This window comes from Pinus tabuliformis, chromosome 8, assembly GCF_031772625.1.
Source record: "Pinus tabuliformis cultivar Carrire ecotype Pingquan chromosome 8, CPIR1, whole genome shotgun sequence".
Lineage (NCBI taxonomy): Eukaryota > Viridiplantae > Streptophyta > Pinopsida > Pinales > Pinaceae > Pinus > Pinus tabuliformis.
Window position 1 is genome coordinate 1018632305 of NC_142294.1, and position 18889 is coordinate 1018651193.

Here is an 18889-nt window from a genome sequence, read left to right on the forward strand (position 1 = left end):
TGATTTTCGCACATGTTTTTTTGAACGTGATGGTTTCGGTCCATGGTATTGGACGCGATGGTTTTCGATCCATGGTATTGGATGCTTCGACATGTATAAATATGTATTATAACATTGAAAGGAACATAATGAAAAATAAAGCTGGTAGTCCCGGTTTTGGGATCCAGGGGAAAATCTCTATGTATATGTGTTTTATGTGTTCTGCTCTCGCATTATTTATTTTCTGTGTTTTAGAATTTGTATGCAGGTAATTTCTGTATGGGGTTAAAACCTACAACATATTTCTCTCATTTTTTATTATTAGTGTATGCAAAATAACAACTTAGATACAATTCTAATGGTATTGGTCTTGGATGTATGAAACTATGTCCAAATATGTAAAAGGATGTGTAATGTGCCTCAATAATAGACCAAGAAATAAAAAAATGAGATTGAATATGCCACTTCATGTACCTTCTCGTGCATGGGAAAATGTGTTGATGTATTTTGTAAGGGTTTTTCCTATTTCTAGGCAAGTTCATGATTATGTATATGTTGTTGTGCACATATTTAGAAAAACGTTTGTTTTAATTCCCTGTAACAAACATGTGATATGAGAAGGGACTACATATTTTTTCTTTCAGCGTGCCAGTTTTCATTTGAACTTGCCTACTTCCATTATATTTGATTGAGACTCCCCAAGTCCATTGTATTTGATCATGATTCCTACTTTCATATGGAATTTTGGGCAAGTTATATTGTGGAAGTTAATGGATGCTAATATTCAAGAGAGCATTAGTTTTAATCCATAGACTAGTGGATAAACGAAAGTGGCAACAAGACAATGATACAATTATTTCAAGAATATTGTAATAGGAATCCTAATAATTGGGATGAATAGTTATATTATGTACAACATACCTATAACTATGTCATGCATTTTTTTTTCACAAAGTTCTCTTTTTCATACATATTTTGGTTATGTTGACAATATCATAAATCCGTCAACTAAAGGAGTATCCTTGGCATGAAGTCCCAATTAGACCTCACATGATTTGGAGTAGGAGTCCCATCTATGGTATCAGCCCGACCACCATAAATCTACGGTTTTCCTTGGCTGCAATGAATAACACAAGAGATTATACACATAACCTTTGAAATCAGCAAGAAAGTTGACACTATGAAACACCAATTGCAATGTGTAAAGGGAGACCTTCACGAGAGAGAAGTAAGAGTGAGTCTCTAGAATGAAAGCAATATTACTATCCTAAGAGAAGAACATGAGAGAAAGGAAATATTCGTTAGTTATATATAGAAATAGTTCACATAGACACTATGAACATTAAATAAAATACAACACACATTCAACAGGATAAGTATAAAAGGAAATGAAGTAGTTCAATTTCCTTAGTACATACGAACAAAACATATACCGCAAACATCTAAAGAATAGTCTTACAATACTCACAATACATGCATGAAAATGTATTGAAATATTGAGTACTAAAATATTTTACTAACTAAGTTATATTGAATATCAATGAAGTATCTAATCAATAGAAAAATATTTATCGTAATTTTACAATCATAGTTTCAACCATACTAAACTTTGTAATATATATATATATATATATATATATATATATATATATATATATAGTGCCAACATAGTTTGTAGTAAAAGACGATGGATGCTCAACCACTGCCTCAACGTCTGTCAAACTCAGTTGAGGTGGAGGAGGTCTAAAATGGGCCTCCTAAGAAAAATGTACAACCAAAATAAACTTTATGATAACCAATAGGATTCAAGATGATGATGTCAACCATGGGGGATGATTCACCATTTTTGGAGTAAAAAAGTACAAAGCTAAAAAAAAAAAAAAAACAAACAAACAAACAAACAAACTATTTTTCAACTCGTATTTTCAACTTATCTCCCTAAGTTTTTACTCAAATTTTGAGCGGGAGTGCTCTTTGGATGCAAAATTTAATTCCTCATCCAAGGAGTACCCATGTTGCATACTTTTAATGGACCCTACTACATGGAAAATGAAAAATACATGAAAAATGTGATTGCAATCACATTTTTAATGTATTTCTCACTTTTTGTGTAGTAGGGTCAATCGAAAGTATGCAACATGGTTACTCCTTGGATGAAGAATCAAATTATGCATCCAACGAGTGTTTCCGCTCGAAATTTGAGTAAAACCTTATGGAGATAAGTTGAAAATATGAGTTGAAAAAATAATTTTGTCTTTTCTTCCCTCTAAAATTTGATGATGTAATCTAATCTTATTTTATTATTTACATTATTGTTTTATAATTTCCTTAGGAGGCCCTTTTTAGACCTCAAAAATCCCCTAACGGAAAGCATGGTTCGTGACCAACACAGTTGTGCGAACCAACAAACATGAAAGATATAACAATGAAGACAAACACACTTAGAGTTTAAATGTGTCCACAGAACATAAGTGAGTGCAAGTGCATGATATGAAATCCATGGACTTACCATGATGTTGTGCGACACTGCGTGCAGATGTTAAGCATACACATACTCTTGACGGTGACATGTAAGCAAACAAAATAAACAAATACAACTTGCATCATGCACGTGTGCTTGCTATGTAAGATTCCTCCAATGCATGAGCGACGGGATCGTGTAGTTTGAGACGAGGAAGCATGATCTGTGTGTGAGATTGATCTTCAATGCATACATATGAGTGATGAGGAGCCTTGGGTGTTTGAACAATTTCCTGATCGGAAGTGAAACCAACCTCATGACAACGAGGGCTTGACATAACCATCAGCTCGGGCTAAAGTGCCTTCACAATCTGCGCGGTTTCGACTTCGTCGACAGATAGACCATCATAGACCAGTGCCTTAGACAAATTAACAACGATTGAATCAACATCGTGATTAGACGAAAAAGTAGAGAGACCACAACAACTAAGATAAAAAAAATTCAATATGTTTGTCGGCATCATCATGATTTGATGAATCACACAGACGGGTAGATGAGAATCAAGAATGTTAACCCTTTGCGTTTCCAGAAAAAGCAGATGAAGAATCAAGTGGATGTTCAATGAATGATTTGTCCTCTCCGTTGTCAGATAATGGACTGACATCTGGTGTGTTTTTGCGAATGATCAACAATGGGTGCATCCATAGATGGGGATACACATGCGAAATCAAGGATGGAAGAATCACCTAAGATGTCAGGAGAAAACGAAGGAGGCTTGGACGAAAGGGAATCATCATTCTCCGCAGGTTGATGCTCAGGTTCCCAATCATACTCTTCATGAATGACAATTCAAGTTGGTTGTGCAACACCAACTTCGTTGATAGCTTGATCCTTGTTCTCAACAGGTGTAGAGTTTGGAATGGAAGAACACAAGCCAGTGCAATCCGGAGGATCAGCAGAACACGAAGACGGAGGTTGAGGTAAGACATGCATGTGACAACCCATGGGCTTCACAACCAAATCTGTACAAAAATTGAGAAAAGTGATGTTGGGAGGATGTGACAGTTGAACGGATGTGTGTGCATGTTCTCCCACATCACTCTGCGGTGGTGGGGTTATTTGATCAAGGGATGGAGGACAGTCACTAGTGACAGTGACCGTGTCTGTTTGTGATTGCGCAGCGCCATCTCCGAAGTATGCTAAGTAGGGCTTGAGCTTGAAATTATTCTTAGGATTGACAGATTTGGTAAAACAATATTCAAATCTATCCATGATATACTGGATTTTCATTTGACTTTTTGAAGCTTGAAATTACAATACACGGAAGTGCTCCAAAAAATCCTGAGGCTATTATTGAGGAGTCTTCCGTTATTTTAACAGTTTTTTGTCAAGAGGTTCTCGATCAAAATGATGGAAAGTAGATTCAATGAGATCACAAAACTGCTCAAGTGAGTGTACGTTGCCGGGTGGCAGACTCCAGCACCACCGTTGTGGGGATTCGCGAAGTGTGTATGCAAGCAGCACACTGGCCTCTTTTGCATAGAACTCGTCTGCAAAGAATGCATAGAAGTCTTCTAAGTACTCAAGACATGCTAATTTGCCTTCACCATCGTACGTGAATTCAGACATGAGATCATAAAACTCCCTTGTGATGTCCAGAGGTTTGACATGCGAAAAACATCGCGGAGGGATGAGTTTAAGGCAACTAAGATGTCCTTGTTGGTAGCAAGGGTGTGACATGCGCATCAAGCCAAGGAAGGTGCATGAATGGTTCAAACACACGAAAGGTGGAGTGAGTGCATCCCTTGGAAACCCGTGGAAACATGTAGCTTAGAAGGGAACACACGAGCAAAGATGCATCACGAACTGGAAGGCAGGGGAACCAAAAATCCAAAGTGATGGTTAAACTAACAACACATCTCAGTAAGATTCATACATACATATACAGAAAGAGTCTATACATACATGCGTAAGAAAACATATGCATATATCATTATAGTAACCAAGTTAACTGAAATACAATAAAAACATATGCATGAAACATGTTGGCTCTATTATATTAAGAAGTGAAAGTACCAATCATACAGTACAACCATGACCAACCACTAGTCCTGATAACGGAATGTTACAATCACTATCACCTGCTCCTCCAAAGAGATGTACTAGCTCTGCACTGTGGAGAAGCCAAGGCTCATTACAATCCTCTCCAAGCTTTCTCTAAGATACTCCTATTGGAAGCTTGGCTGCCCAAAACCCTGTACAATGAGTTATGAGGTTCTATAAATAGCAAAGGGTGGGGTGACCCACTGACCCTTAACATTCCCTTTGTGACTCTTCACATACTCTCATGACTCTTCACTTCCTACATGACTGTTACGTCCATCTATCGCCACTTGGACTTCCACTTTACAAGATGTTACATACAATCTGCACATGTACCCATGTGAGAGAAAATAGCCTTGAGCAAGCCATGCAAGCTATCACTAACACTCAGACAGTGGTGGCAACACCAACACTTCGACATCCTCACGATGATCGATGGTGGTGAACTGATGCCAAACTTGGTCGTTCGTGATAGTGTTCGCATGCTTAATGGTGACATCCTATTGAAAGCAAACTCTTGCCTTCGTTGCATTCGGGTACACTGATATGGCTCCTCTGCCCAACTTGTTTGATAACATGCACATCATCGTCTTGAGTGTAACTATACCAGCAACATACTGATGGATAATGTCTGCGTTGATGTCCAAGTGTGTGCTGGTGACTATGCGCATCAACTTGTCCACATACATGTTCAGTTCCAATCGGACTTTGTTGTTGTCTTCGCTTCTGTGAGTCTGCCAATGGGTGGGATCGCATGCGTGCACACAATGACATCCATGCTCTTGAAAACCCTTGCATGCGATTGACGACACTGCTCACCCTATCTGCTCCTGCTAGCTGTTGGGTTGGGTCTATAACCTGTATGGGCATAGTTTCATCAGTGTGTGCATGTTGCGCCTCTTGTTGTGCCTGTTCCTGCTGCAACTCCTTCTCTCGTCTGTGCAACTCATGTTCTTCCTTGAGTTGTCGCTTCAACACCTGCAACTCCTTCTCTGTTTCTCTCTCTGCCTTCACGCGATCCTCTTGTTGCACTGTCACCTTATAGCCTCAATCTCCAAAGCTGCTTTCATCACAAGTGGATCTACTTGAAATTGCAATTTTGCTCCGCCTCTACGCTGTCAACAACCTTCCTCTTGCATTTGTCACTCACAGGTGTGCTACCTTCTGCTGGTGTTGATGGTGCTACTCGTTGGGATGTCGATGCCATTTCATATCAATATCCTTGTCCATGAACAACTTGATGTCTTCATAGATAGGCAAGCTCATAGACACTTGATCGACTGCATCCCCAATTGCGCTCTCAACAGTGTCTTTGACTCTGCTATCTTGGAAGCCATTATATCTATACTGTTGAGAGGAAGACGAACAATTGTGATACTTGGATACATAAAAACACTCATGGCAAGCAATCTGTCAGTTGAAAACCAAAACAAACTGAAGGACTAACATGCAACATACCTGTGTGACTGTTTGTGAAGATTGCGTAATTTTCACCGGGAGGCTGGGAGACTGACTGCCAAAACTGCGCAAGGCATAGTCCAGGCTATCGAGAGGTTGACTACCTGTTGGAACTACGCAATGCACAGTCTAGCGAGGCCTGCTGAGGACTGAAACTATGCAACGCACAATTTTAGTCAGCAGCGAAATGTAAACCAGCAAACTGCATTGTGCAGTTTCTGGGGCCAGCAAGGCACTGCCTCCCAGAATTTCGAAATGCAAGCCTGGAGGTCATTTCTGGGAAATACTTGCGCAATTTTTGGAGGGAAGGCAAAGCCTTCGCTTCCATGAATGTGTAATGCTAGCTAGGCAAGGCAAGGTCCGGGCCAATGTAGGCCGGACCCGCTGACGGGCAACTGAAAACATGAGAAGGTTGAATGCATGGTGAAACTGAGTGTAAAGAAGAGTGAATGGTGATGCATGAAAACAGTAAGTAAAAGATTTAGAAAATAGGAAAACATGCATGTGTGTGAAGCGGGTCGCTGCAACGGCGACTGTCGGTGCAAAAATGGTGTCATGCATGCGACAACAGTGAGATGCAAACAAAAACTGAAACGATGCTTTTATAATCTAACATACATTAAAACAACAAAAATCACTCGTTGAAAACAAGCATACAACACTTACACAAAGCGAAATGCAAAAAGCGACAGAAACACAGCGCAAGACATGTAAAGTAGACTTACTCTGAAACAACTAAGTTGAAAGTGCCGAAGACTCCTGGATGCGATATGGGATGTCAGAGCTGCAAGGTTGATGTGAGGAATGAGATCTGTAGCGTCTGGTTTATAAGTTTTGATAAGATCGAGGTTATGACGCACATGCCAAAAATCTAGGAAAAAGTGACACTTAGCGACAGGTTTCTAAAATGATCTTTTCATGTAACCTCCAGTTGCTAAAAATAGATCCCTCAAATCTAGGGATGCCTTTTTCAGCTGCCTTTTTCTATTTTGGGAAGAGCAGCCCATGGATGCAAATCAGTTTTTCTCAGTCTCGGAGGGAACCGGTCAACTTGAAGGCACATGCAATGGTCTGCGAGCTTGGGATGAAAATTTGCATAGTTTCTGGGTTGAGCAGAGTTGGCTGCCTGACAAACATTGCCCAATTTCGGGGCTGAGCAGGTCACTGCCTCCCAAAATGTGCAATTTCTGGGCTAAGTAGGTCACTGCTTCCCAGAATTGTGCAATTTCTGGGCTGAGCAGGTCATTGCCTCCCAGAATTGTGCAATTTCTAGGCTGAGGCCCAGTGCTAAGGTCATATTGCGCAGTTTTCTGAAGCAGGAGTGCCTGACTTTTCTGCACAATTCTAGAGCCCAGCAGGTTGGCTGGATGATTTGCGCAATTTATGGAAGGAAGGTTGGTTCCCCTCTGGAATTACGTAATTTTCTGGGGGAGTGTCAGTGTCTCAACCAACAAACAGCCTAAGTCTAGAATGCCGGCCTGTGGGAGGGAGACAAACAAGCTGACATGCACAGGCCGACGGGCCACTAAAACTCAGCTGAAGCCTATGTACTTGACAGTGCAAGACATGCTGCTAAGGATGGTTGGTTGGGAGGCTCCAAAACGAAGCTAAGGAAAAGTTTCAGAGGGTGGTTGTATCCGCTACAACAGATGGATACTTCGATAGGCCCCTCTTAGGCATCATCTACCCCAACATGCACATCTGGACCTCAGTGATTGGCCTAGGAGGGTGACGGTCAAATTTAGGCCTCATGTTTGGAAACCTCTCAAAAAATAAACAAAAAATATTTGAAGCGAAAGGGAAGGTCACCCTCCCATGTCTCAATGCACGACATCTATCTAAAGCCATACAAAAATGCTTCAAAAAGATGGCAGACCATGTAATAGAACATGGCACCCAAATCAAAAAATTGACATCATACAAAAGAGGGCAACTAATACAATTCCCATCACTACTAGAGTGTGCAATGGTGGTGATATAATAACGAGAGGAACCTAACCTCCTCTGTAGCAAAAGAATAAATATGTAGTTGTCCACCACGTACACGAAAATATACTTGATGTACTGCATGAGGCCCTACATATCTCTGAGTGTAGGAAAGTTGAGTCTTAGTTGTAACCCCATGGGGGACATCAGGGAACTGGAGAAAATCCTCCCCTCTCCTAGATAGGCTAGTGATAAAGTATATGTCCTCCTTAGAGGGCCTATACCATGCCCCAGGATCAACATGAAAAGCCTACTCCTAGCTCTCCATTGGCAAATCAAATGTGCCAATAAGACAAAGTGCACCTTCAGGGATGTAACCTCCTCATAGTACTTGAGGAGGCCTACATTCCTTAAGAGCGCTCGGGTCGCTATAGTAATAGGGTGAGGGTATAAATTCCTCTCCCTCTCTCTGTCTTCCCATGTTTGGACCATATTGTATGGTTGCGTCTGTTGCTCCTGCTCCTATTGTTGCTCCCTTTGCTGGCATCTTTGCTACATGATTGACATATAAAATACATCAGCCTCATAAAAAAAATAAAATTATTTTTTATTAAATGAAACATTTATTTATAAATATGGAAGCATAAATTTCAATTAAAAACAAAAACAAAAAAAAATCATCGGTGCGTTCAAAACACTGTCATGCACCATCGTCGGTGCACTATCAAACATAACCACACCGTTATCGGTGTGCACATAAGCATGAGGCATCGTTGTTGGTTCACAAATTTAAATTTTCATCACGGTGCGTCACACTTATGCACCGGTGCATATGTATAATCTTTTCGTGTCGGTAAGAAACATTCAGGTTATTGAACGCACTGAGTTATATCTATATTTTTAAATATTATTTTTGCAGTGCATTTGGTAAATATAAACGCACCTGGAGTAACACACTAATATACAATTTATCGTTTTCCCGGTGCATTTTCATTTAAGAAATGCACTGCAACAATTGTTGTGCATTATGTTTATGCATCGAAATGTGTTGCACCCAATATATTTACAGGGTGCACTGTTATTGGTGTGAGCCGAACATGTCAAGTGCATCGCATGGGGAAAAACTTCAAAAACAATGGAAAATTTAAGCTAATTTGCAATTCTAATCCACTAAAAAATTAAATTAGAGAGAAACATAGAAATTACTTGGATGTTTGGTCGTTGGGGAGGCATTGCTGACACGTAATGGAGATTTTTTTATTTTTTTTTAAACACGGTTTGAAAAAATTGGAAAGTGAGGCAGTGAGCATAGTATGGAAGAATAGTGAGCAAGATAAGCACTGATGTTAGGGCGCTTGCATGAGGCAAGAGTGGCATCGATGCTTTAGATCTCCCAAGCACTGTAGATGGTAAAAATGAAATTTATGATTGGAAGTTTTTTTTTTTTTTTTGTATTTAACCCTCCTCCAGTGTGTTACTCTAACTGTGCTGGTGCGTAATAGATCTAAGAGAAACACATTTTTTTAAATTAAAAAATATATCACGATGTTTTTCTTAAGAAACCTCGGGGCGTTCTAATACAGGTACCACATTGGTGCTTTTCTTGACTATAACACTGAAATTTAAAAAAAAAGAAAAAAACCACCTGGCAGTGATCTTTAGAAGATGCCCCATGGTGTTTTAATACATTCACTGCATCAGTGCGTCATTGGAAGATAGCACCACATTTTTTGAAATTTAGAAACTATAGTGGTGATCCTTCATGGTATGCATTGGGGTGTTTTACTAGATTAAGGACATCGGTGCTATCGATTATTAAGGCATCAACGCATTGTGTTATTTAGTGCACGATGTTTTTTATTTTATAAAAATAAATTTTCCATGGTGCACCATGTTCTAGGTGAGACTGGGGCTTGTATGGATAGAAAAGCATCAGTGCATTTGCAGATTGTAGACGCATTGTCAAAAAAATATCCTCTCGCCCACCTCCGCTAATGACCTCTACTACAAATGGATTTTTGGGCTATTTTTATAGGGGCTTCCACAAAAACCTCCACTAGAAGGTCTTTTCCTTGTAATGTAAAATCCAAACCAAGTAGCATAATTGAGTCCCATAAGGTCCCTTTGTTAAAAAATTGCAGTGTGCCTCAACGAAGAAAACCCTAGTTCCAAAGATCATTGAATAAAATAATTTCTAGGAAATATAATCATAGGATATGGGTTCCCCTAGCTACAACTTAGTGTCGTGAGTCCAATGTATTTGACAATTCACTGATACGAACCACAATGTGCCTTTTATGGTGAGTTGCAACTTGCTTCCTAAACTCATTCAAGGACACATTGAGAAATTGGTCCCGAGGCATAAAATATAAAGTGAGTAGTGTAATTGGGTTCCATAAGCTCCTACAAGTGTGTTTATCCAAGGCCCATGTGATCATGCTACCCATAATCACCAAAGTTATTTTTTTTTGCAAAATTGACCCCTTTGTGCAAATAGTGCACTATATTACTTAGAAAATCCCTAGCTCTAAACATTATTGAATTAAAAAAAAAAAGATTAATGGAAGCATAAGAGAGGGGTGATCCTAGTTGTAACATAGTTCCAAGATTCTATTAAAATTGGCAATTCATTAATGTGAGTCCATATTAGAGTTTCATAGCAAGTTGCACTCACTTCCTGAAGCCATTTAGGGATAGATTATGAATTTGGTATGGGGGTATAAAATCCAAACCAAGTATAATAATTGAGTTATGTAAGCTCCCACAAGTTTGATTTTCCAAGGCCAATGTGACCATGTTTCCCACATTCACCCAAGCCATGGTTTGTAAGTTCAACCCTTTATGCAAAAATTGCATTGTCCCTTACTAGGGAAAACCCTAGCATTGAAGATCATCAAATAAAACAATTTCTAGGAAATGGAATCATAGGAGAGGGATGGGACTAAATTTAACCAAGTGTCTAGAGTTCAATGTATGATTATCCAATCTAGGTCCTTGTTAGAGTTTTATGGTGAATTGAAACTCATTTACTAAAGCCATTTAGGGACTCATTGTGAATTTGGTCTAGGGCATAAAGTTCAAAGCGAGTAATGTATTTGGGTTTCATAAGCTCCTTCAAGTGTGTTTGAACATGGCCCACATGAACACACTACCTACAATCACTTGAGCCAACATTTTGTAAAATCAACTCCTTTATGCAAAATTTGCATTATTCCTCACAAGCGAAAACACTAGCTTTCAAGACCATAAAAAAAAACAATTTCCAAGTGATCGAATCATATGATAGGGGTGCACATAGCTATAACTTGATGTTCGAGTCTAACATAATCAATGTCTTATCAATCTCAAACTCAATTAGAATTTTATGGTTTGCAACTTACTTCCTAAAGCCATTCAAGAACACGTTGTGAATTTGGTTTAGGGGCATAAAATCCATACCAAGCAGCATACTTGGGTTTCATAAGCTCCCACAAGTGTGTTGGCTAAGGTCCATTTGAGCACACTATTAACAAGTTCCTAAGGAAGAATTTTTTAAAATCGACCCCATTTTGTAAAAATAACATGATCCTTACTTATAAAAGCCCTAGTTTGTGAGGCCATTGAATGAAAACATTTCTAGGAAGTAGAATCACAAGAGCAGGGTACCCCTAATTGTAACCTAGTGTTAGAAATACAACACAATTGGTGATTTGTTGATTGAAGCCCCGGTTAGATTTTTATGGTGAGTTGTAGCTTGATTCTTGAATCCATTCAGGAATACATTATAATTTGGTATGGGGTATAAAATCCAAAATGAGTAACATAATTGAGTTTTGTAAACTTCTTCAAGTGTGCTTGGCCAAGGCTCAAGTGAGAACATTATCCGCAATATCCCAAGCTAGTGTTTTGCAAAATCAACCCCTTGGTGCAAAAAATCCATTATTCGTTGTTGAGAAAAACCCTAGCACTATAGATAATCAAATATTTTTTTCTTTTTTTGCAATGGTTTCATACGAGAGGAGCACCCCTAGTTGTAACTTCATGTTAGGAGTCCAATGTAATTCATGGTTTTCCAATTTGAGATTTAGTCAATTTTTTATGGCGAGTTGCAACTCACCTCCAACAAAGCAAAACATTGTCCATGTCAAAAGTGGAAGAAGAGTGTCAGAAAAAATATATAATTTCTTAAGTCAGTGGAGATAATCATTTATGGTTCCATTGCTTTGTTTTAATTTTATTGTGAGTTGTAAATCATAGTTTAGACTCATGCTAGGACATAGACGAAATTTTTCTTATGGCCATTAAACCTAAAAAGAGTGACATAATTGATTTCCCTCAAATCCTCTATATGTGTTTTGCTAGCCTTGATTGGATAATGTTTTCTTCTAACCTACATGGAAAAAAATTGTGAATTAAACCCGTGAATGCAATTTAATTGCATTTTCTTGCAATGTGTTATACCCTAGTTCATACACACAGCTACAAAACATAGTTGGGCTATAGGACAAGTAGCAGAAGGGTGTCCTTAGAGGTAATCCAATGTCCTGAGTCTAATAGAGATCAAGTTTTTCCACTTTAACATGTTATTTCTAGTTGAAACTCATAGTATAGATTCATTACAAGACATTGACCAAACATGTCACAAATTTGTTGCATTATCTCACTGAGGGTGCAACCCTAGTTCATATTTTTGCCAACAACACATAGATTGGGCCATGAGACAAGTGATAAAAGGGTACTCGTAAAGAAAATATCATGTCCAAATCCAACAAATATGATAATATTATTTTCATTACACTGTTTACATTTTATTGTGAGGTTCATCTTATGCCTTAGACTCATTCCGAGACACAACCCAAACTTGTCATTGGATCATCAAACCTAAATGAAGAAGCACATTGAGTTTTCTAAAATCTTATATGTATCTTATGCCATCATGGATGGTAAAAATCTATCTTCCAACCTCCATGTTCAATATTTATGAATTCAACCCCCTAAATGTGAATTTGATATTTTTTCTTACAAAGGAAGAAATTAGCCTAGCTCATAATCATGCCAAAAAACACAATATAGGCCATTGGATAAGTGATAAAAGAATTTCCCTAGATCCAATGTAATGTCCCAAGACCAAAGGAGCGAATAGTTCATTTTTTATGCTAATTTTACATTTTATTGTGAGTTACAACTTGTGGTTTGAACTCATTCTAAGACAAAAACCCTACTAGATATTTTCGAATATATCATTTTCCAAGAAATGGAATCACATGAGATGGGTGCCCATAGTTGTAACCTAATGTTGTAAGTCAAATTCATTCAACAATTTCTCAATCCAAGACACAACAAAATTCTTATTGTGAGTTACAACTAACTTCATGAAGCCACTCAAGGACACATTGCAAAGTTCGTCCAAGGACATAAATCCAAACAAATAAGCATAATTGAGATCCATAAGCTCTCGTAAGTTTGTTGAACCAAGGTAAATGTGTGCATACTACCAAAATTTATTAAGCCATTGTTTTGTAAAATCACACCTTAATGCAAAAATTGCATTATTCATTATTAAGAAAAACCCTAGCTCTAAAGATCATTGAATAAAACAATTTCCAAGAATACATAATTTTTTGAGAAATAAATTATATGAGATGGCTGCCCTTAGCTAAGAGTTACAATTGTTGGTTTCTTGATTCAAGCATATGTTAGAGTCTTATGGAAAGTTGCAACTTGCTTCCTAAAGCCATTTAGGGACACATTATGAATTTGGTTCGGGACACAAAATGCAAACAAAGTAGCATAATTGAATTTTGCAAGTTCTCACAAGTGTGTTTGGCCAAGGCCCACATGAGCATGCCACCCACAATCACCAAAACCATTTTTCGCAAAATCAATTTCTTAGTGGAAAATTTGCATTATTCCTTATTGAGGAAAAACTTAGCTTCAAAGATCATCAAATAAAACAACTTTTGGGAAATGGAATCATAGGAGAGGGGTTCCCATAGCTATAAGTCAATGTTGGGAGTCCAATGCAATCAACAATTCTTCAATCAAGTTAGTCTTTGTTAGAGCTTTATAGTGAGTTGCAACTCACTTCTAGAAGCCATTTAGGGGCACGTGAATTTAATATGGGAGAATAGAGTCCAAATTGAGTGGTATAATTCAATTATGTAATGTCCTATAAATGTGTTTGTTCAATGTTCACTATAGTATCTATTTCTTGAAGGCAGTTTATTGGCTGGAAATTGTGCAAAGAAATTAACTCACCCCGCTTTAGGTCAAGCTGGCCCTTGAACCAGAGGGGGCTTCCTTAAATGTTACGAGGGTTACTATTCATGAACAATTGCCTTTTGAGCACAATAGCTTGCTAAGGGTTTCAAATCCTTGCTTAAACGAATATTTAACATGCTTGAAGAAAATATCAACCAACAATCATACTCACACTAAATACTTATGTCAGCTCTTTATGTTACTCTTTTATGTTTATGTGGAGTTGGAAACTTTGTAATCAAGACATATTTCTATGAGTTTGAGAATAATTTTGGAAAACTTGTGGGTTGGAAATCCAAACTTGAAATATGTACATTTATATCAAAGTTTTAAGAAGGATTGAAGACTAGCTAGAAAATTTGTATTTTTTTCTTATATATTTATATCAAGTGAAATTTAGAGTAAAGGTTGAAGGCTTTTGTTTGAATTCGATATTGAATAAAAAATTCTCAACACTTAATAAAAGTAAAGCTAGTTCATATTAGTTTGTCCAATTGTGTATTTTTGTCAATTGTTTTATCAAGTTCTATTCATTATTCAAATTGTTTGATGAAATATGATATCTTATTATGAATTTGATTGCAAGGATATGTTCTAACAACATTTATGTGGAATTTTTTTCATCAATGTTATTTGAATATGTAATGTGGTTTATTGTGAAAAATAATGATTTTCTTCCTTTTTTCCATTAATGAATTGTATGCTTGTAATCAATCTCTTATCATTGTTAGTTTAGGATTAGATATAGGATTGCATTTGCATAATTAAAGAGGACTTCATATAGGATTTGGAAGAACTTTAAATTGAAAAGATGTTTTCAAGGATCAATCTATTTAGTAGGAATTGGGCCCACATATGTATGACAATTGTTATACCAAACGAGAGAAAATCTAATTGGGACTTGATCGGGTGATTCTCCTATTATTAGTAGAGAAATGTTTTCAACTATGAACAAATTGTTATATTCCGTGGAATTACTTACTATTTTATGTGAAAATGGGTTCTCAATAAGTATTATTTTCTCTTCAAGGTTGCTTAATTCTATTTGGTATATTTTCTCCTCAAATTGTGACTTCTAAATAATGCATGGATTTTGCATAAGAAATTGGTTATGGAAATTCTATGGATAAGCATGCTTATGAATTTAGACGGGCTTCCCTTGTGATGTTTGTTATGCAGTGTTAAATTATGTTTTTTGTTTCACATATGCTAGTTCTTGAAGACTAAATCATCTTACAATTGGGAAATAAGATTGAAAATCAAGAAAGAAATTCGCCTTAGGAATGCACTCATGGCTAAGGCTAATGTCCAAACACCATTACAAGGTGTTTCACCCATTAACAAATGGTAGAGCAAGCATTGAACTAGCAACATACTTTGGATAGAAGCATGTTAACTACTAAAACATGTTGAGACACTTAAGCCATGAGAGCCAAGAAAATGTTATAACAATCCATGTGACCTATAACGAAAACCTGAGGAATTTGTATCATAAAGGGAATATTTGCAAATAACAAATCTTTTTAGTCTCCATCATGTGTAATATCTTCTCTTCATGACCCTTGTTCAAACTACGGGGGTGCGTTGAATATAGAGATGTAATCTTCAATTTTTTCTATGATCGAACTTATATTGTATTTCTAGGTTTGGCTATGGCTAGCCTTGTACATATAGGTTCAAAACCCTATTGGTGGAAGCACCTTATCTTCAAGTTGGGTATTTATACACCCACATGTTGAGAAATTTAAGGGAAGCTAGATTAGGTGATTCTCTTTCTTTGATAACTACTTGTGATATATTTTTCTTAACTTGATTAACTTCTTCCTTTACTTGATTAGTATTAGTGTTCTCTATCATCAAACAACTACCAAACAATGAAGAACAATGAGACAAGAGGACACAAGATGTAGGCTATAAGCCAGGGCCAAAACCTCTTCTCTTGAGAGGAAAATCCACAAGAACTCTTCTCTTCTTATAGAATATTCAAATGACGAATTCCAAGACCTAAGACCCTTGACAAAGACCCCTCCAAGACCAAGGCAACCTTCCTTCTTGATGAGCTTTCCTTACACAACTTACAACAACAAATTTTGACCTTCTAGCAACAACTTCGACCTTAACAACTTTTCCGACAACTTCGACTCCAACAACTTCTACCTTCAACAACTTTTCAACAAATTTGTCCTCCATCAACTTCGACCTCTAGTAACCTTCCAACAACTTCGTCCTCCAAAAACTTCAAAATTTTGTTGCACTTAAGAGAGAGAGAGACCCAAAAACTTCAATTATAGCTTTCTTCTTAAACTTTGCTTGTTTTAGGACTTCTTCCTCTTTAAGATCAAACTCTTTTTCTTGCTTCTTTGTATGTCTCGGATGTGTGTTACAAATGAGGTTGAATGCCTCTTATATATAGGCTTTCCAGGGGTACAAATTGCCTCCATGAAGCTATCTTGTTGCAGCTTGTTGGCAAGGTCTTGGAGGGTCTTTTATGACTCACAAAAATTATTTTACATAGTACAATATGCCCAAAGGGGTCTTACATGTATGACAATGACTCTTTTGACTCCATAATTCTATGACAAACCTAAAAGCACTCAATGGGTGCTTGACCTCAAATAAATTTATCTTGAACATGAAACCCATGCATCAAGAATGACAATAACAAATTTCTTTTCTCTTTAACATCAAATATATAAATTGATGATTACAATAGTGTTAATTTTAGTTAACAATGGCATATTATATGCTTTGCACAATTACTTCAATGTCCTTTAGCAACCCAATGACAATTTCCAATAGCAATCACATTGACAATACCTGTAGATAGAACATGAATAATAAAAATGCAGAAGACAAGCCAAGACAAGAGGACACCAGCTTTGGCAAATGCCAGGGAAAAACCTCAAGACGGGGAAAACCATTTGATCAATTCTTCTTATTATTATATCAAAGGTTTAGCAGAGAGAGAGTACAAAAAGTCAAAATTGACTTGCCAAATCAAAGTCAAAGTAGCCATGTCAAATCTGCAATCAACAGTAATCAAATATGCCCTAACTAGAAAGCCAATGGTGGTCAATTCAATAGAGTAGCGACACATTTTTGTAAAAATGGCCAGTTAAATGTTAACAACTAGAGTATTAGCGCCAAAAAAAAAATCAATTTTTTTTTATGTCCAAAGCAAAGCGTTGATGGAGCACATGTCAACAAAGGGTTGATAATCGATCAAACGAGCATTGAATAAGAAGATGTCAACACAAAACTATGTTTACTCTGGCTTTTCCTGTAAAAGGAAGTAAGTTCGAGCATGGTTTCTGAACAGTTGGAAACAAATTTTCCAAATCTGAAAGAGGCTTTTGTCGAAAAAGGACCCATTAACAAAAACCTCTCACAGTTTTTACATAGGTGTCACGATTTGAGAGATTTGAAGGAATCTTTGAGGCCTATTTTTCAGGATGTTGCAATTCAGTTTTTTCCTATTTTAGCCATTGTTTTAAAAATCAGTTTTCGAACAACTTGGGATGAATGTTTCAAAACCCAAAGAGGTTTTGTCGAGAACGGACCGATTAACAAAAACATCTCTCAAATTTTGCATAGCTATCACAGTTTGAGAGTTTCAAATGGATCTTTGAAGCCTAAATTTTAGGAATTCACGAGAATTATTTTTTTTCTATATTTAGAAAAAAACACCCAGTTAGTTGGAGAGCAACCTCATTAATTTGACTTGGGGTCAGATAGTATCTCCTTGATTATTAGATTTAGTAAGCTATAGATAGATGAAGAGGTTTGAGATCCATTATTTTTTTATCTTGAACAATTTGTAAATAATTTGACATGTACTTAGTCAATGCTCATTTGATAGATTATTGCTCTTTCGCTGATGTGTGCTCCATCAGCGCTTTGCTTTGGACATACAAAATTTGAATTTTTTCAATTGGCGCTAATACTCCATCTGTTAGCATTTAACTGACCCTTTTACAAAAATACGCCACTACTCTGGTTGTTAGCACAATTTTATTTTCAAAACTTACAATAACGCTGATATTCTAATTGTCAATGTTTCAACATTGTTTTTTACAAATCGGCGCTGACACTGAAACTATAACCACTTTAAAACTATTGACTAAAATTGTGATAACAGGGTCCATCCTTGAGGGGCAACGAGAGAAATAATAGATCGGATAGTAGTATATCAGGCAACTGGTGCAAATATCTCATCATAGTCCACTCCTTCCTTTTGAGAGAAGCCACAAGCTATGAACCTGGGCTTGTATTTTTTAGCACTTCCATTAGCTCCATGTTTAATTTTGTAAATCCATTTTGAGGTGACTACGGACTTGTCCTTGGGTCTAGGCACCACATCCCAGACATCATTCTTCATGGTTGATTCATATTCCTCATTCATAGCATCCTTCCATACTTGGTGTTTTACGACTTCTTCTAATGTGCATGGTTTAACTCGAACAATAGTACTCATAACATCCAAGTACCCTTGATACCTGTTCGACTTCTTACTTTTGTGAAATGTCCCTCTTGGAGCAGTATGTTTTTCAACATCTTCGAGAGTATCTTTGAGCCATAGAGGTATTTTCCTTGAGGTAGAGGGATCACCAGGAGGTGGATCAATAAGATCCATCAAGCCTTCAACATCAAGCATAGGTTCTCATTCCTCGGAGATTCATCTTGTTTTTCCGCAACCTCATCATTGTCCTTCCTTGGGATATG

General features: G+C 37.3%; 1 protein-coding gene across 1 annotated transcript in view; it reads right to left on the minus strand.

Annotated features, from left to right (window-relative positions):
- Nucleotides 1-926: 926 nt before the first annotated feature.
- The window catches only part of LOC149238852 (NAD(P)-binding Rossmann-fold superfamily protein), a 342556-nt gene continuing 324593 nt past the window's right edge, over nt 927-18889 (minus strand). Inside the window, exon 7 of the mRNA XM_089373201.1 lies at nt 927-1096. Coding sequence (XP_089229327.1) covers nt 1053-1096 — 44 coding nt within the window. The 3' untranslated portion in view covers nt 927-1052. The remainder of the gene's footprint in view (nt 1097-18889) is intronic.